At 39.6% G+C, this 20877-nt stretch overlaps 2 protein-coding genes across 5 annotated transcripts in view; one reads left to right on the top strand and one right to left on the bottom strand.

Moving 5' to 3' along the window:
- Positions 1-20877, bottom strand: part of HERC3 (HECT and RLD domain containing E3 ubiquitin protein ligase 3) — a 111819-nt gene that overhangs the window by 16449 nt on the left and 74493 nt on the right. For all 4 annotated transcript variants that reach the window (XM_054688510.1, XM_054688511.1, XM_037530726.2 and 1 more), the window contains 4 exons: positions 19951-20094; positions 18959-19125; positions 16566-16632; positions 15981-16063 (listed from right to left, as the gene is read on the bottom strand). In XM_054688510.1, the coding sequence (XP_054544485.1) occupies positions 15981-16063; positions 16566-16632; positions 18959-19125; positions 19951-20094 (461 nt within the window). The remainder of the gene's footprint in view (positions 1-15980; positions 16064-16565; positions 16633-18958; positions 19126-19950; positions 20095-20877) is intronic.
- On the top strand, positions 5237-7173 carry NAP1L5 (nucleosome assembly protein 1 like 5). Its single transcript, XM_037530730.2, has one exon. The coding sequence runs from the start codon at positions 5323-5325 to the stop codon at positions 5887-5889; it is 567 nt and encodes a 188-aa protein (XP_037386627.1). The 5' UTR covers positions 5237-5322; the 3' UTR covers positions 5890-7173.

Raw genomic sequence — 20877 nt, 5'->3', positions numbered from 1 at the left:
GAGGGAGGGGGGAGGGAGAGAGAGATATTGAGATTTATTATAAGGAATTATAATAAATTCAGGTGCAGGTGATTACAGAAGCTGACAAGCTCGCAAGTCTACAGTCAGCAAACAGAAGTCCCAGGAGAGCCCTTGGCATAGTTTAAGTTCAAAGGCAGGTGGGCTCTCAGGAGGAGCTGATGTTTTTAGTCTAAAGGCAAGAACAAACTGATGTCCCAACTAGCAGGCAATCAAGCAGAGGAGATCCTCTTGTTCAGTCTTCTGGTTCTGTATAAGTTTTCAACTGAGTGGATAAGGACAACCCACATAAGGAAGGGCACCCTGTTTTACTCAGGGTGCCCAAATGTTAACATTTACGCAAATGTTAATCTCATGCAGAAATGTGCTCATAAACATATCCAGGGTTTCTTTTGACTAAATATCTGGACACGCCAAGGCCTATTCATGTCGACACAAAATAAACCATCACAGATAAGCATTTGGACTTAGAGTTGAGGCTCGGTCAATCATTGGGAGATGTTGGAAAGGGGTAAATGTATTTTGTAGGTTAGAAGGACATGAATTTGTGGGGGTGTTACAGGTTGAAGGGTGAACTCTTACAGGTTTCCTTGAATCCCCCTAAAATTCATTTTCTGAAATCCTAACATTCCATTACCTCAGAGGGTGACCTTATTCAGAGATATGATCTTTACAGGGGTAATCAATTAAAATGAGGGCATTAGGGTGGACTCTAATCCACTATGACTGTTGTCCTTATGAAAAAGAGCAATCTGATTACTGAGACAGACGTGTATAGAGGGAAGACAATGGAAAGAACCCCCAGGAGGAGTCGGCCATCTAGAAGCCAAGGAGAGAGAGACCTGGAACTTATTCTCCCGTCATACTTTATAAAGAACCAACCATGTCCACAACTTGATTTTGGACTTGTGGCTGTTACAGGGCAGCCCCGATATAAAACGGGTTGCCTGACTTGCCTCTTCACCCGCGTGCTTAAAAAGGACTTATTAATACTCTGCTGAAGGCACACACAAAAGGTTAATAAAAGGTTTATTTACAAGGGAAGGGGAAATGAGGAAATGTACAACTCAGGGAGAAAAGTGGGAGATAAAGTCTTAAATGCATCCTACCCGTTCTGCCGACCTGGAATCCCAAATGGCACTCTGAGAGCTGAATAAGAGCCAAGAGCTAGGAGGCCAACAAGGAGGCCCCAAGGCCCATGTGTCTGGTTTTATACCAAACCTGGCTGCTTAACTCCACCCTCAGGTCCCAGCAACCCTTTTGGTGATGATGGGATTTGTCTTTCCCAATGTCTTGATGGCTTTGGTCTGCGGTGGGGGTGGAGTCCACAAAGCCTATATGGAATTAGCTCAGGACATCCTTTCCCCCTAACATGGCCTCAGGAACTGAGAAACTATAATGTGCCAATATAAAGACTTCAGAGCACAACAGCTCAGCTACACTATTAGCAACTGTATGTTACTGAAGTCCCAATTATATACCAAAGTCCATAAAGCTCAAAAAATGAGACAATTCTTAATGAGTCAAAATAATTTTTACATAAAGAACAAGTACTCTGTATTGCAAAGGTTTTTAGGAGTCTGAATTTAAACTGTAGTAAAGGTCTTTAAAAAAAAACAACTGTCACCTGTCACGCTGAATCTAAAATTTGTATAAGAAAACAAAGGAGCTAGAAGAGCCAAACAATTTTGAAAAAGAACAAAGTTAGAGGACTCATATTACCAATTTCATCACTTACTATTATAAAGTTACAGTTATCAAGAGGGCTACTATGTGTAGATACACAAATCAATACAACAGAACAGGAAATAGTCATGCTTATATATGATCAACTCACTCGGCAGACAAAGGATAGGCCTTTTAATAAGTAGTGATGGAACAAGCCACAGACTAGAAGAAAATATTTGCAAAACATCTCAAAAAGGATTTGTGTCCAGAATATATGAAAACACTTAAAAATTAGTGATAAAGAAAAACAAATTAGAAAATAGGCAAAAGATCTAAATAGATATTTTATCAAAAAAGGTATGTGAATGGCACACAGGCACAGTGGAAGATATTATTTCCTCAAGTAATCAGTAATGATACCACATACAGCTGTCAGATTATGGGGGAAAAATGAGCACCACCACCAAATAACAGTAAAAAACTAGAGCAACTGCAACTCTCATATTTCGTGGTGTGAAAGCAAAATGGTGCAGTCACTTTAGAAAACAGTGTATAAATTTCTTAAAAAGTTAAACATACATTTACCATATGATCCAGCAATTCCACTTCTAGGTATTTACCAAGAGAAATAAAACTTGTATCTATACAGAAACCTGTACCTGAATGTTCTTCACAGCATCTTTCATAATCTGAGAAATTGGAAACAACCCAAATGGGAACTTTACTCCATAATAAAAAAGAACCAACTACTAATATACACAAATATAAGGATGAATCTCAAATGTACTACATGCTGAGTGAAGGAGTTCAGACTCAAAAGGCTATATACATATGATTCCAGTCATCTGCAGAAAATAGATCATGGTCACGAGAACTGGCAGTGAGGGAAGCATCATGAGGGAATTTTGGGGCATGACGTTCTACACATCTTGGTTGCTACGCTGTTTAAATGACTGTACTTATTTGTCAAAGTACCTTAAAAAGAGTAAATTTTATTTTACTTAAGTTTATTTCAAAAACATTTTAGGAGGCCTCCCTGGTGGCGCAAGCGGTTAAGCCACACACTATGAAGCAGTCTGTAGCCTCTGCAGCACGAGTTCGATCCCTGGCCAGCTACAGAGAAACCCACATGGCGCAGCAGATCTCTCCTCTCTCGCCCGCTGCTCCCCTCAGCAATGTATTTCAGTTAGTCTCCCTGTTCTGCTCCCCACTCTGTCTCTGGTGAATCTTCTCACCCCCCGCATCTCCGGCCTGTACCCCAGCTCTTGTATGCATAAATAAATAAATCTTTAACAAAAACACATAGGAAACTTTAGGGGAAAAGGTAGCCTAGTTTAAAATTAAGTCTCGGGCCTCCCCGGTGGTGCAACAGGTTGAGCGCAGCGCTGTGAAGCTTTCCACAGCCTCTGCAGCATGTGTTTGATTTCCGGTTGGCTGGGGAGATGCCCGCATGGCGCAGCAGACCTCTCCTGTCTCACCTGCTGCTCCCCTCAGCAATATTTTTGGTGCATCTGCTTGTTCTGCTCCCTGCTCTGACTCTGGTGAATTCTCTCATGCTCCTGCTCCTCTGGTCTGTGCCCCAGTTCTTGTATAAATAAATAAATCTTTAAAAAAAATTTTAAGTTTCAAGATGGGAACATAAAAATCCTAAAACATGAGTACATCCTGGTTGTCTCAAGCAAGTTTGGCCAAACAGATTTGGTTAAAATTTAGGCTTTTTATTTCTTTAAGTCCATTGAAACTTTTATACCACAAGTATAAGAAGATTTTTTTTCTGCCCTTGATTCTTCCAATCAATGACACATATAATAAAATATTTATTTCACTTAATTGTTCTAATTCCTTATTTTAAATTGGAAAAAAGCATTCCGAACTGCAAGGCAGCTATAGTCATCAAGATATGATATGTGGAGTGCATGGGTGATACTGGGTATGTATAAGCCTGTCATCTAAATATAAATATATTATAATATCAAATTCAGTCAGGGCTAAAATTAAAACTTCAGCCTTTACAATAAAACTCACCCATTACAAATGGCACCAGGAAAGAGGGAAGTAAACTATTTGGAATAAAATTAAGAAAGTAAAATAGACAACAGGAATCACAAACACATTTAAAAAACAAAACAAAATCCTAAGGTGTTTGCTAATGCAAATACATTGAGCCTTTTATAAATGGTTACTTTCTTTGGAGAAGATGACAATGAGGTCCTTTTGTAAGACAGAATATTACTGCAGGTTATCTTTACATGTTAATAAATGCAATTATTTTGTTAAAAAACATATTAAAACACTTGCTATGCGCCAGCACTAAGTGTTAAACATATTACTATGTAATATTCACAGAAAAAAGAAACAGAAGACACCAAATGTACTCTGAGACGCTACTTAGTAACAATCAAATGGTTGGTGGAAAGGTTTCAGCAAATCCCAAAAGAGTGCAAGGGAAGTATTTAAGTCCGTAATCCTGAATTTGAAAATACTCTGGAAAAAACACCAGATCACTTCCATACCAAAAATATGTGCCCTCATCCTTATTCAAGAAGCTATCATTTTGCATCTCTTGATTTAATTACTATGTTATTAAGAGAATTATGGTTTGCTAGTTAAAAGAGCTTTTATTATTATTTTTTTTAACATTCTCTGATACAACTCAGAGGCAAAAAAAACACAGAGCAGATGCTGACCTGTGGAGTACCTTGGAGACAAAGTATGCATGCATATGTGTCTGTGTGTCCCCAATGAACAACAGTCCTAAAAACATGCTTCCTCTACGCTAGAATGGATTCTAGCCCTTGGGCACCAGACAGCTTTATTTCTCTTTGATTTTCCTCTGGCTTCATTCCTCCCCACAAGCCAAGAGTTCCAAGAAACCTTCTAGAACACATCCCCAGGGTCCTGAGATTCTCTATCCAAATGGCCCAACACTGCTCTGAGGCCCACCATGCTGAGTGAAGATCCTGACACCGTATACACGGCGCTGGGCTCAGCCATGGCCTAGGGGTTGTTGGGCAGAAGGTATGGAGCTTGTGTGTGCAAGCTGCCCTGTCCACACGCATGCAGTCTGGACCCAAAGTGGGTGGAATGGAGTCAGCTCTCCTGTGCCTCCCAGTTGTACAAATAAAAGAGATGATGAACGCAGACTCCATGGAAGTAGCCAGAAACCCTCTACCACGGCAGGACGCCGCCAGCTACGGGGAGGTGCAGACAAAGACTAAGATCGATGTATCGACAGATGTCTGTAAGGACCTGGGGAGACAGAGGTGCAAATGAAAAAGGCGGAAGCCATCCAAGCAGTCCGCGCAACAGTGCCTTGGAAACCGCTATCACGAGGGGGGCTGGCGGGGGGTGCTACAGCCCCTGGGGAGATGGTATCTAGGAAACGGGTTGACGTTGCTGCAGTGGCAGGAGAAGACAAGGTAGCAACAGGAGGCAGCTGGCGCAGTGCGAGGGCGCGACGGTCAGCTGACTCCGGCCAGCCAGTCCGGCGCGGCCGCTAAGAGGGCGGGGCCGCGGCCGACGTCACTGCCGCGGCCGACGTCACCGCCACTTGCCGCATCCGCAGACCGCGCTGGTGCAGCTCGGGTGCGGGTCTCTGCGGCAGCTACCTGGACCTCTGCGGCTTTTCCTGCTAACATGGCTGACTCGGAAAACCAGGCACCTGCGGAGCCCGGGCAGGCGGCGGCGGCCGCGGCGGAGGCAGCAGCGGCGGCGGCGGAGGAGGTAATGGTGGAAGGCGGTGCGGAGGGGGGAGACTCTGACAGCGCCGCCGGGGATTCTGACAGCGCGACCGGTCAGACGGCGGAGGAGCCCCAGGCCCCCGCAGAGAATGCCCCCAAGCCGAAAAATGACTTTATCGAGAGCCTGCCTAATTCGGTGAAATGCAGAGTCCTGGCTCTCAAAAAGCTGCAGAAGCGGTGCGATAAGATAGAAGCCAAATTTGACAAGGAATTTCAGGCTCTGGAAAAAAAGTATAACGACATCTATAAGCCCCTGCTCGCCAAGATCCAGGAGCTCACCGGTGAGATGGAGGGGTGTGCATGGACCTTAGAGGGCGAGGAGGAGGACGACGACGAGGAGGAGTACGAGGAGGAGGATGGGGAGGAGGAGGAGGAGGAGGACGACGACGAGGCGGCCGCGGCGGGGGCCGCCGGCAAGGACGAGGGTCCCCACTCTGCGGCAGCTGATGACGCCAAGAAATAAACCAGGGGCCGAGATTTAAGAGGGAAAGATGACGAAAACCAACCCCCTACTTTTTAAGACAAATTACATCGGTGGACTTTAAAAGGCTCAGGTTTGGGACCCAAATATAATGTGAATCAATCCTGACATTCCTAAAAATAGATTAAATTGAAGCAATCAGATCCCGGCCAGCCCATTTCAAATTTGATTTTCATTTTGGACACAATGAATATACCAAAAGCTGTTGGGGGGGGGAAAAAAAAACGAGTTAAATTTTTGATGATTTTTTTCATGATCTCTCTCTTGGGAGGACGAGAACTGAGACGTATGAAAGGGTGTCAAGACTATCACGTTGATCCCATTCATCACATTATCATCACGCTACACACGGCGCACCCAGGCCAAGGCTGAACATGTTCTCAATGCTTAATTCTTCAATTTCTGTAGTCCTCAAATTTTCCAGTGCAAAAAAGGCAAACCCCGCCCTCCCCCCCCAACCAGTCTCATCTTTCAGACTTTGCTTTTATAACCCAGACATTAGCTTTACATTTCAGAGAAGAGTGATGGAGTCGAGGAAGCCTGTGATGGAGATCGTGACATTACTGTTAATGAAGCCTGCGAAACTGCCACTTCTAATTCTGAAGAACGTACTGAGTATTTAAACATAGAGAAACAACATGGTTCTGAGAAGGAGGGTGTAGACCTGTATAATACTGTCGACATACGTGTTCATCCCTTACAATTTCATGTTTATGTGTTTTCTTGGTGGTGTCTGTTTACAAAGATGTAAAAATCCCAAATGTTTAAGTATTAAATTCCTTTATCTAGTGTTTTAGAAGTATTAATTTACTTGAAGATGTAGAACATAGACAATTCTGTAAAGCATGTGTACCCAGTGTTATGTCATTTGATCCTTGTGAAGTCTTTTTGTCATGTAGCTTTTAGAATGTAGCTGTGAAAATTATCAGAACTCTTCACTGAAGCTAATATGTGTGGAAAAATATATACTTGAAGAACCAATCCAAATGTGTCCCCACCCCCAGCTCAGAAGTAGAAAGGGTTTACGTTTGCTTGTATTAGCTGTGCCTTCATTATTTTGCTATGTAAATGTGACATATTAAATATAAAATGGTGCATAATTAAATCTTACTGCTTGAGGATAGACTGGCATACAGCTAAGGATTTTTAAGAAGGACACATTTAATGTAAGACTCTTAGCTTCTGTGTGGGTTTTGAATTGTGTGTGACCCAGCGATCTATAAAAGAAACATAAGCATAAAATTGTTTACCACTGTGGTGTTAATAAAACAGTATTTTCAAAAAATGAGAGACTCATTATTCTGACTGCCTAGATTTAAATCCCAGCTCTGACTGCTATTAGCTATGAACCTTGGGCAATTCAGTTAATCTATCTGCATTCAATTTTTCCTCATACATAAAAGGGAATAATTCCTTCCTCCCAGATTATGGAGAACAATACAGATAAAGCCCATGGAACGGTGTCTGACACATGCTAAGTGCTCAAGAAATTTCAGCTACTATTATTACATGAAGGATAAAGACAATGATTGGAAATTTAGTCCCCTCCCCGGTGACAAAAGGGGAGGAAATGGAAATTACATAAACACATAAAATATTTTTTTCATTTATTTTAATATTTTAAATATTTAAATTTATCCCTAAATATTTTTCAATATCTACATAAATATATTTTCCCCTTAGGCCCAATATTCTCCCCAACATTTCTCTCTTTTCATCATCATATTTTTAAGTTCACGATGCCTTATCGTCAGAGAAGAATGTGGCCTTTAATTCAGAAAAACAGGAAATTCAATAAACTCTTATTTTGGTTTCCTCACTATAAAATCAATTTTGACTTCCTCCCAGAAAGGATAAAAGACTTTAAGGTGACATTATAAATATAAAAAAAAAGGCTATTTCAGGCTACTTCAACTTTACATTGGGGCATTCTGAATGAAGTAAAAATAATTTAAAAATTAAAACCTCTCTCCAAATATAAAACTCAGTTGTATTTTTCCTCCATTGCCCTTAAGGGTTAAGTTACACAGACACAAGATTACACTGCTTTACCTCAGGGGATGGCAGGCAGCTCTCTCCTGTTGCTAATGGCAATAAGTGCGTATAATAAAGGTAATAATAATCTTCCTTATGGCTGGGTCAAGCAAAAGGGAAAATCAAAATAATATATAAGGGCCAATGATTACCTTAATCATATGGTTATCTTAATAAAAACCAAAAAAATAATAAAATGCAATATTTCTTCTCCCTGGGAATAAGACACTTCGTTCGATATTTTTCTAGGTCCGGCAAAGATGGCGGAAACAAATGATTGTAAGTATTGGGGAAAATTTTTTTGCAGGAATGTGATTATATATAGAAAACCCAAGAAAATCAACTGAAACTATGACATTTATAAATTGTAAAGAAATGACCAGTGATGAGATAAATATATAAAATCCAATAACTCTTTGTAGGCACTAATAATGGATTAAAATATATGGAAAAGTCTTTCACAGAAATAAGAAAGCAAAATATTTATAAAGAGCTCTAATAAGAATATGTATAACCTAAGTGTAAAGAAAAAAAACATTATCACACAAAGAAATGTAAAATAGGTCTTTGGTTAGTAAGACTAAACATAACAAAGGTGTCATTTCTTTTTCAATCAAATTTTAATTTATCACACTTCAAAACCCAAATTGGATCTGAAATGTAATATAAATACCCTAATGTTCACATTTTAATGTTAGCATGAAAACAAGTAATCTGGAAACAATTTAGATTTTTACTTAGACTACACATTTCAAAAAAATGTTTTAATTGAATATATTAAGTATCATTACTGGGCAGGGAAAGGGTAAGATTAGAGTAATTTAAGAAATAAAAGATTAATCAGGTACAACACCACAAAATTTTAGAAATCAAAGTTCTTAACAAATATACTCATTTTCAAAAGCAAATGGAATAAAATCTGTAATAACTGTGGAAGGCAGAGGGTTTGTGGTCTGAATTGAGTTCATACATATTGTGAACATGATTTAGTACTAATAAATATGTAAAGAATATCAGCAGACCACTTTAAAAAGGAAAAACCTTGTTGGGGGGGGCAGAAAGACAGGTACTAAAAGGGCAGCACTAAGTGCACTTGGATTCTACTGTGGCCTGGAATTTACACATCCCCGGCTGTGGCCAGTAATCTTTCTTTCATTAATGATGAGACTTTAGCTATAGGGTTTCCTAGCTGCAGTCTAGCACTGTTGACCACTTTCCCCAGGATGCATTCTCCGTAATATCAAGCAATCTCCACCATTTCTTAACTGAGTTGGTCTTTACCCTGCCTTTTCTGGACAGGCTATTTGACAGTTTCTCAGGCAGTCATAAAATTGGCAATTTAACATCTAACAGGTTATCCCCCACCTCCCAACACCCTCCCCGCCCCCCGCCAAAGCAGGTCAAACACTATCCCTAAAACCATTTTTAATCCAGTGTAGGCCCAAATTCACCAACAAGGTGCAAAATTACTAGCAGAAAGAAAGGCAAAATGCATTACGCATTCAACTAGGCTCTAAGATCACTCTGCAGAAAACTGCAGTCAAGTGGATGCTCACTGTCCAAGCAGGGCTCAGCAGCTCTCCCTGCCAGAGAGCTTACCTTCAGTCCAAACACACAGACACATGACACATACACAGACATACCTGTACATACACTCACATATACATACTTTTTTACTAAGTGAAATGCACATAACCATTAACCAAACAAAGGAGCAACTCAGTGGCCTTTAGTATATTCACAATATTGTACAACCACCACTTCCACCTAATTCACTTTCTTAAACATTTTTAGGTGAACAGTCCATAGAATGGATCAGTGCTGTGTAGACTATGTAGTCTATGTATAGAAGAAATATAAAAATTGACCGAAGAGATTGAATTTCCCATTAAATTAGATTTTTAAAAGAGAAACTCAGCGTTTATAAGGATTTGCTGAAATGAGTAGTCTCATACATTGGTGATAATGTATAAACTAGCATAGCTCATTAGCAAAATCAACTTAGCAAAATTATCTATCAACAGGTTCAAAATGACATACACTAATTTAATTTCACCCTTGGGATGTTATCATTAAAAAGTAATTTTAAAGGCAAACAAAGCTCTATACACAGAAGATATCTGATAGAGCCTAATTAAAAATGAAGAGGGGGGAAATGGAAAGGGAAATTCTAAAAAATATGTAGAAACAAGCCAAATAGTGAAAGAATAGAAATTAGGCATTCACCTAACAGACTGTGCAGTCATTACTAAGGTTGTCCATGGGGGCTTTGTAATAATATTGAAAATATAAACATTGTATCAACCTAAACTTAATGATTCAGACATATAACAAGGTCATACAGTGTGTTTTTAACTTTGCCAACTTTGTTTTTTAAAAATTGCATAGTCTGCACTATGGCAAACTTTTCCATCATTTTTTCAATTAGGTGGGGGAGGGGTGGGGAACACTGCAGACCCAGTGTTGGCCTCTAGGAGGCAGTGTGCAGAAGCACACAGAACACAAGCTCCCACCCAAACCACCTAGCTCTGGCCTTGAATCTTGAAGTTATGTGTAATCTGTGACAAGTGGCATGCCTTTCGTGTCTTGGTTTCTTCATCTGTCAAGTGGGGTGGATAACATGAAATACTTAGAAAAGTGCCTGATGCATGGCAAGAACTCTAGAAATCTTAACTGGCATTTTAATTACCTGCTACTTCTACAATAGTACAGTGCAAACAAAATGCAAATCTTAAAGATTACATCACACAGACTATCCAGGGAGATCATATTCTTACAGAGAAAGACTGTACAGAGTTGACTCTCCATAAAAAGGGGAGTTTCCAGGTTCCCTGTCCCACTTAAGGTGAAGCAACAGACTTAGTAACTTCCTGCTTCAAAGAAAGGGTGCTGCTGAGTGGGGAGATGACTTGCAAGGGAACCTGGAAGAGAGGAGGAGGTACATGGAACAAAGACATATGAAGAAGGCCTGTCTGCTTCTCTGCTTTGAAAATTGTACAGGGACTTGGAGAAGGACATGGAAGAAAATATGGGTGGGAAACACATGGGAAGGCCGAAAATGGCAACCTTTATTTGGATGGGTTTGTACTTTGATTTTGCTCCTTTCATCCCAGACTTTCCTGGCTCCTTCTGCCCCTTTCCTATGGTCCTGCCAGAAGGTACCTTAGACTTGCGGCAGGTTTTCAGGCCTCAGAGGTCCCACTTCGGGCCAACCCTGTTTGGCTGGACATTTACCTATGAGATGATGGGCAACTCTGGGTATTTCCTTGGGAAACTATTATTCTTTCTTCTCTCCCTATGCACGTTATTCACTTAAAGTTTTTCCACACTAAATGTATGTTTTGTCTTTATGTGGTGGATGGCGGAACTCTTTTAGAGCATACAAGTTTGGGCATCTTAGGGTACCCCTTAGTCTGCACACTAACAATATGAGGTCTACTACCAGCAGTCTTAACTTCAGTAGATTTAAAGAGGCAGAAATGTTTGTCATGTGTAAATTTTATTCTTAGTTTCTTTCTATGGATCCCTATGGAGCACTCAACTTAAGGCAGTCATTTCTTACTGTGTGGTCTTTTTACTATTTTCTTTCTCTCTCTCTCTCTCTGTCTCTCTGTCTCTCTCTCTCTCCCCACCCCCCCTTGCCTCCTGCTTTTTTTAATATCGGAAAATGGGGCAAGATTTTAAACTGCATTGAATTTGATTACATTAAATTGGTACAACTGGGGGAATCTGGAATGATATGAGAGTTCTTCACTAATGTTAATAACACCTGTTATAGAGTGTGAGAAGTAGTTACCCATGTATAGTCATATAATATAGTATTATCCAAATGTGACTACCAGCTGTGGCAAAATTTGACTGTGATGAGGCCACCAAGAGTCACCCACACACAGATGCTCTTAACTGGGTGCTTACAACTCATTTATCTCTCTGCAACTCTCTAAAGGATAAAAGTAATTTTAAACCAAGTGGAATGTAATAAATCATGGATATAGATTTGGTACCCTTCTGGCAATTTCTTCCAGGGCAATGTTGACAGCAAATATCTTACTGTTAACTCATCAAAAAGAGCTTCAATGCCAGCAGCATTTGTGTACTTAAGTGCCCAGCTTAAAAATCCAGCAAGTATTATCTCTATAGCTCTTGCACCTTCTTACACTGATCACACGATAAGGACCTCCAATGATGAAATTGTAAATGATCTTTTTTTTTTATCAGAGTCTCAACAAGTTTTATTGATAAAATTTCTGCTTTTTAAATCTAAGTAACATGGCAGTAACCTAACTGGGTTCTCAGAAGCCTGTATAACTGGTAACTCTGTGGCAGCACCAAGCTCTGCCTCCTGTCGCCAAGCACAGAAATGCGTACAAACAGCCCACAGCTGCCTGGATGGCTCCCCGTGCACTCATCGAGTGGGAGCACTCTGGAAAAGCCCAAACCTAACTCGTCCTGACAGAGAAGTTGTCCCCAGTTTAATCTCAAACACACTGTGTTGGCAACATAAAAATATGAATCTTCCTCTGCCTAATAATATTTAAAATAGTAGCACTCTTTAATGTACAAAAACTTGGAAAATTCTGCAAATATTTTTTAGAAAGTCATGGGAACAGAACAATGGAATCTTGTATTCCATTGTATTCAGGTAAAAGAATAATGTGGGCTCCCTTCTTACTACTCCCTTGAGTTGATATATTGCCTTCCTTTAAAAAATCATGTGTGAGTTCACAATATCCAGTGGAAAATGCTTTGAAGAATCGACCCACTACAAAGCTTTTATAAACAAAAGCACACCCTCCTCACCAATTCTGACATCACTCATGGGGTTTAGCAATGTCTGTGAGTTCACATGTGTAAGTAACACACAGAAACAGTAGAGAAGGAGGGCCTTCCCGGTAGTGCAAGGAGTTAAGACGCAACCTATGAAGCTACTGGCAGCCAATGCAGCACAAGTTCGATCCCTGACCAGGGAGCTACCCACATGGTGCAGCAGAACGCTCCTGTGCGCTCACTGCTCCCCTCAGCAGTGTATTTTAGTCAATCCTCCTGTTCTGCTCTCCTCTCTGTCTCTAGTGAATCCTCTCACACCCTGCACCTCTGGCCTGTACCCCAGTTCTTATATGCATAAATAAATAAATCTTTAAAAAAAAAAAGAAATAGTGGAGGAGAAAAAGATCAAGAAAGTGTATCATGGACCCACTTCTATCATGCAGCTGTTTTGCTCACAATCCAATAATGCTTATTACCTGCTAAATGAAATCAAAACTCCAATTTTCAATGTTATCTACAATCTGATCCCCTAGCAAAGCTAGTGTGGAGGTATTCAAATGCAGCTGCCACAGCTATGCCCCCTCCCAGTATTCATGCCTACTCACTCACCCACTTACTGACTGTTATTTGCCTGAAATAACAAACAAAATTCAACCATCACTTTACTGTCACCTTTCACTTTTTATCATATCTTCGTCTTAGTATCCAAATCTTAGTAGACTCCCCAACCTAGCTCTATCCCATGTCTATCCTCCAGATATACCTGCCCAGTTGATTTCTTTGAACTCCTTCAGATTCAACCACTCAATTATGTCCTCATATTTTAGTAGGGTTCATATGAGAACTTTATACCCTAAACTGTTACATTTCCATTTCCCTGAAAAGTTTGCTTCTCAACTACTGAGTCAATTCAATTGCTGATTCAAAGAAATGTCTACTGGATAAAGCAAGAAACTGAAAGTGACAGGGAAAGAAAAGCAGAGAGACAGAAAAACTCAGACCCAAAAAGAAAGAGCAGAGGCTAAAAGTACTCTGAGAGAAATAATTATATAGTTATGAAAGAATCATATATCCCAACAACTGCCTCCATTGCACACAGTGTTAAAAGCTGCACATGCCTGTGCTAGCTCAAGCTTTCCTCCCCAGTGTACCAACAGGCAGAGCACCGTGATGACTCAACAGAGTATGAAGCCATTCTGAAAGTTCCCTTTCCTCAGACTCCTCGCTGAGCCTCCTATTGCTGCTAACCAATGATGTACATGTTCTCTTATCTGAAACCTGATGCAAAAGCTCAGACATCCTTTGAAAGACTAAAGGTTCCCCATGGAGCTCACATTCATGTACATAAATATGATAAAGTTATCATCAAAACTAGCATAGAAGAGAAACTATCTGGGCCAACAAATCCACCTTATGACCTGCCATATATGTCCCAATTCTATCTTATTTTTAAAAAGTAAATCATCTTTTTGTTAACAAATGTTAAATAAAGAATGGACAGTACTTTTAGCTTCAAGAGAGCTTTATCAAGTAAGAGTTTTGATTCAACGTGGATTTGAAACAAGATTAGCTTGTATGTTAGGTTCCTAGAGTTAAAATAGTTTTATCATCTGAACCCTTATGGTTGGGTGCCTGGCAACTTCTGCATACTTCATGTAACTCTGGAATCACAGTACACACTTTCCCCAAAGCTGGGGCTTCCTCATCAGTCTGGAAAGTTTATATCACAAAAAGCTTACTGAAGGTTGCATTAGACCATACTGGCTTCTATCTCCTTATAAAAATGTGAAAGGATAGAGGAAGATGTCTGTCAGTGTCTCTGTCATTCCTATTTCCAAAAGAGATTTATGGGCGATAGCCATGGCAGCTCACTTAGAGTGAATTTCATAAGAACTCTGCTTGCATCTTTGCAACTATCACAGTAAGAAGACAACAAGAGCCCAACGTGAATTAGTTTGAATTTCCCAACACATTTACAAATAGCATCCACTTCTCTACATCTAATTTTCCCCACAGAGTAAATGAAAACGTTCTCTCTTCTTAACGATGTCCCTCACTCACAACCCTCCCAGCAGATTGCAACCCTCTCATCTTCCTTTACCATCCTCTAGCCCATTTCTTTAAACCAAGAAGCTTTAACTGTGTTCAATGTGCCTAAAGCCTCATCCCAAGAACCTACTTCCTATCCTAAGACAGATAAATACATAGTGCCAGTTATCTCTAAAACACAAATCCAGTCCCAAATCAAGTCCCATTAAGATCCTGACAACCTCCACCCCATTGTGATTGTATCTACACTCTATCCACATGCTAGTGCCCACAAGACAGGTTCTCATCATTCTCTATCATGTATCAAACTTGGGCATCCCAATACACATTAGTGCCTGGGCCTAAAATATTCCCCCCCTGCATTAGTCAGTACCTGATAAAAGCACTATGGCCTCTCACCCACTGGTTCCCTGGCATATGACCTAGGATTCTCCTATCACACTTGCCATGTATACCACAGTTATTCACTGGCATTGACCCTCCCCAACTAATCTTGAACTTCTCAGGGATAGAAGTTATTTATTTCCTATACGCAGCAACACATCTGGCACACAGTAGACACACAGTTGTAAATGGAGTTCATCTGCAGACTGCTAGCAACCTTACTGATAATACAAAACTAAACAATCTTTTTTTCTCCTCTAAAGTGACATCACATAGACTGTTAATCATTCTTAAAAATCAGATGTACTTACACTAACTTTTATGAGGCAGGGAGAATAAATTTAAAACCTATGTTGCAAATTCTTCAGCAGTAAAACAACAGTAATAGTAAGCAGTGATAGCAACTTCATTTACTCAGCACATATGGTTGAGCATTTTTGTGCCATGCACTATGCTGGATACTGGAAACCCTATGATAGAAGAGGAAAACATGCAACATGTTTTCCTATAAATTATCTCACATTATTCTAGGCATTCTATGAGGTAGGCAGGGCAGTTATCATAACCCCAATTTACAAATGAGAAACTGAGATAAAAAAAATTTGCATGACTTACTCAGAGTCAAAGTCAGTAAGAGAGAGGTGGAAAACTAAGTCTCTGAACCCAGGTGTGGTGCTTACTTTATTACTAAACATTCATTAAAAGCTGCACATTCTTGCTCTATGGACCTTACTTCCTATGCAGAAAAAATTAAAATATAACTTCACTCTTAATATTAAAAGTGAAAATGCAGAGAAATAAAGCAACAGGATCTGCAACAGTTCAAGGTCAGGACTGACCTGTTATCCTTGCACACAGTCACTTTGTCTCCCCCAGGGATCAGTTTCTTCTGTTCAACCACTCCATAGCTTTCTCGACAAATCTATATTTAAGGAGGAAAAAGAGAGACATTTCAATTTTGTTTATCACTTACTTTCTTAGAAACCAAGTGACCAAAAGAAGCTTTAGGAACAGAAGAGTTTAATAACTACTTGCTACTCTAGAAAATTCTTGGAAGAAGAGGGAGAGAGTCTGAGTCTGAGTTTGAAAACATCTGCCCCTCAAACGATACCTTTATTGTGAGACAAAGAGTTGCTAGTACATACGGTCAAAGAAAAAAATGACATACACTCTAAAAATGTATATATGTGCCAAAAGTAGGGGATTAATGCTTCAATTATTTTCTTGGGTGCATATATTAACCATTCATTCATTTGTTCAACATATTCACTGAATTCCTAAGACAATATGACTAAAATAATTTGGTTCAGAGAAGTTCCTGAATTTGTTCTTTATTTAAAAAAAAATTAATCAAAAGTTAATTATCACTTGTATACATGATGAAAGATACAGCCATAATCATAATAAAGCATGGAAATCCTTACTGTGAAGTTGAGGCAGAAAGTCTCCTCAATATCTTCGCCAGGGTAATCTAAGAGTTCTTGAAGACTCCTAATCAGAGAATCACAGAGAAAGAAAAAGTATCAAATCAGGCATTACAATAGTGTTTCTGTGTCAGTCACATGTCCAGGTTGTTAGCAAGGCAAAACTTTATAGGAATATTTATATTTACAGCAACATTCTAGAATAAACATAGACTGAAAGAAAACAAATCTTGGAAAGAAATATGGCAGTAACACGTGTGATATCACACATGTGTGACATCACTAATTGTTCTTTTTCCTACTGGATTTATGACATATTTGTGTTCTTTTAATCCTAATACTGCAGCAAAGTCGATATATGAGGAGGTGCTACCACAGTGGCCCATTTCAGACTGGCTTCACCCATTTGCATCAGTGGACTAATCCTTCCATCATAAAAAAGCCACTTAGGAATTTTAAAGACTTACTTGTTCATACAAGGAGCTCTGGAGGGTAAAGATACTCTATTATCAGTCATGCTAGAGAACACTGGAATACCTACTCTTAAAAAATATGTTTTTGCCAACAATGACTATAGCCTAGCTCTCAAGAGACATTCTTATAACTAGACCTTATCACACTTTCTTCTTTAGTGAATGAATTCCCTGTCTGGCAGTTCCATTAAGGACTGCCCAGAAAGGAAATTCTCTACTACCAGTTAGCCAGTCAAAATTATTACTTGAACTCCATCATTCTTAGCCAGGCTGGCAGAGCAAAGAGCATACACCGCTATCACTCTCTAGTCTCTTCTTTCAGTCACCAAAAAATTAACCCTGCCTGGGTCTCCTCTGCCATTGTTTATTATTCCTTCTAAGTTTTCTCTTCCTCTCTCTGCGCCTCCACCCTTCCCATCCTGTATGGTTTCTCAGCACAGGCATTCTATGCAAGTGGTGTGAGAGTCTCATTTCCAATGAGAATCTTACAGACTACCCTTCTTTCATCTTAAAATCGGCTTTCTGGCTCCCTAAAAAGAGGATGTTCTTCCTGTTGATAAATCCAAAAGATTTATTCTGTTTAAGGAAAAGCAAGAATATAGTGTCTTTTTATATACTTGATCCTATAATACCTAAAACCAATACAGAGAAACTCAGAATAATAGGCATTTTAAAAGCCAGAAAGAGTAACATGAAAACGTGGCTCAACTACTTTGTAAAACACTGCAGAATTTCCTTAAAAGGCTAAACACTGTTACCAAGTGACCCAGTAATTCCATTCTAGGCATATGCCCAAAAGGAAGAAAAACTTACATCTACACAAAAACTTGTACAAGAATGTCCAGAGCAGCATTATCCATAAACAGCCAAAAAGTGAAAATGCACCAAACCTCGTATCCATCAACTGTTTAATGGATAAATAAAATGTGGCATATCCATACAACAGACTATTGTTCCACAATAAAAAGAAATAAAATATCGATATGTTACAATACGCATGAATCTTGAAAACAAGTTGTGTGGAAGAAGCCAGACAGAAAGAGCTACACTGTACACTTCCACTTACATAAGCTATTCAGAATAGTAACTTTTTACCCACAGAAAGCAGATTAGTAGTTGCCGAAGGCTTGGAGAGGAGGAGATTGAGTCTGATGACAGGTTTCTTTTTCAGGTGATGAAAATATTCTAAAATTAATTGTGATGATGGCTGCAATGTTGTGAATACACTCCAAGTCACTGAATTATAGACTTTAACTGAGCAAATAGTCTGACATGTGATTAATACCTCAAGTAACTGGGTTTTTTTTAAAGATTTATTTTTATTTATATAAGAGCTGCGGTACAGGCCAGAGTCATGCATGGGAGGGTGAGAGGATTCACCAGAGACAGAGAGGGGAGCAGAACAGGCAGACAGACCAAAGCAGGGGGCGAGACAGAAGAGGTCTGCCACACCACGTGGGATTCTCTCTGGCAGGCCTGGAATCGAGCCGGCGCTGCGGAGGCTGCGGAGGCTGCGGAGGCTGCTGACAGCTCCACAGCTCTGCGCTCAACCCCCTGCGCCACAGGGGAAGCCCCTCAAGTAACTGTTTTTTAAGGCACACTTTTTGATTCTTTCTCCCTTTGTATTTCTGGGCCATGACAGTCAGTCTCAAAGTCCTTCCTTTTTGTTCAGGATAAATAGAGCAGTGATTCTTTTGTATTCCAGGTCAGCTATGTCCTCTCTTTTCCTTTTTTTCTTCCCCCCTCAGGGTATTGACTCCAGGCAAGCAGTTGCACAGCTACATCTCAACCCAACAGCATCTAACCATATGGTTCTAGAAACTCAAATTTGTACTTGTGGTACTTTCAACTTTTCATCATCATGCCAGAAGGCAGCTAGTGAGCAGTTCCCCACACCAATTGCCTGTCTTTTAGCTGTACCTTCCTTCAGTGGGTGACAACTCTTTTAAGTCTTCCAATCCAGGCTTTACATTCAGTAACTTCTTGTAGAGAGCCAAGGGGAAGTGGAGGTCAACCACAGTGGAGTTGTAGATAGCTAGTCCACAGGTTATGCCGATCAAGTGAAACCAGTTGTGCTCTACAAAACACTTTCCATACACACACCAATGTGTTAAAAAGAAATGCAGTATTTGGGGCTCTCAAAATACTCTGCCATTTACCTTAAAACCTTCTGAAACAGATAAACATCCATGACAAAAGTTTAATTATCTCCAAAAGACGAAATGTAGACAAAGTTAGGAGTTCGTTGTTAGTGACAGCGAGAACAGCTTATGATCACTTAGAGCAATGCTGTCCAACTGAACTATCAGCAATGATGAAAACTCTATTCTGCATTGCCTGTGCTGGTGGCCCACTAGCACGTGTGTATAGAGCACCTGAAATGTGGCCAGTACAATTGAGTAAATTAATCTCTAGCAATATTTAATCAAATAAAATTTAAATTTAAATAGCCACACATGGCAACCTTTTAGGACAGTCCAGACCTAGAGAAAAAGCTCCAATAGAAAAAGAACTAAATTATAATCTGGTTGAAATTAGACTCCTTCAAACCTTAGCTCTTCTACTAAATTTTCAAAAATTAAGTGTATGTATTTGTATGAGTATTCATATACAGATTATCATTGTTATTAAAATAAGCCATATTTGTCTACCACTTTCTACATGTCATAATAATATCTTTCTCACTATGCTCTTCATACTCTTTAAGGATAACAAGACTGGAATTTTACCTACCAGAAATGGAAATGGGGCTGAGGATTTAGAAATAGAAATGAAGACTGGATACATGATTTAGACTTTTTAAATTATCTTTGTTATTCCCCCTCCCCTTTGTAAAGTCTGGGGATTTTGTCTTACAATAAAAATAAAGTTTAATTCAACCAATTTGTTTAATTGTAATATTGATAACTTACTGTATCAGAAAACCACAAGAGATTTGAATCCTGATAGTAGGTGAACATTCCATAGATGGGATTCAAAAGTTCTTTTAACAGCAAAAGAAAGAACTCCTTTGTCACACCACCAGCATCCACTGCTTCTTCACCATCAAAGATTACCTTAGAAAAATAGAATTAATACTTCAGGGGAGACCTTTGGCACTTTAATTTATTATTTTTTGTTTTCAGCAAATTCATTCCAAAGTCAGAACAAAAGACGATGCAACAGAGAACATACTGATGCAATGAAAACTGCAAGGTGTATCCGTTTATTAACGGATTATTAACAAGGCACTAGAAGACACAAAAATATTTTTACTAGGCACTTCAAGGAGTACAAAAGAAGTCAGAAGTTTATCACCTGTCCACAGAAAGTTGACCATATACTGGGGGGAGTAATCAATTAGAGAAGACATTCCATTTTCAAAGAGTGAAATTTGCTGAAAGGTAAATGTTCTGGCACACAGAGAAAAGGAATTATGAACCCAAGTAAAGAAACACTTTCTGGAAGAAATTTCTCTCAGTAGATAAGTAACTGATGCATATGGACAGGAGGACAGTCTATATGCAGGCAGAGACGTAGGTCTGTGAGGGGCTGTCAAAAGGCATGCCAGGGCAAGCTAGCATAACCACAGTAAACCAACAAAAGAAACTTACTGAGAGTTTGCTATATGCCAAAACCTAACCTCTATTAACTTAATTCTCAGCACAGCCTTATGTATAGGGATTACTATCATCAACCCCATTGTATAGGGAAGGGCTCAGGCACAGATTTAAAAACAGCATTCTGAAATGCTTTTTATCCTTGGGGCTGTGTTTAAGCTTGCTCAGAGCAGGATGAGCACGAAGGAGGGGGCAGACAGAGCACTTGAATTATACAGCCAGCAGAAGACTTACCAAGTC

This window comes from Talpa occidentalis, unplaced genomic scaffold (genome assembly GCF_014898055.3).
Source record: "Talpa occidentalis isolate TD23 unplaced genomic scaffold, MPIMG_talOcc4v2.1 talOcc4.6, whole genome shotgun sequence".
NCBI lineage: Eukaryota > Metazoa > Chordata > Mammalia > Eulipotyphla > Talpidae > Talpa > Talpa occidentalis.
This window is presented reverse-complemented; position numbering and strand designations above follow the sequence as displayed.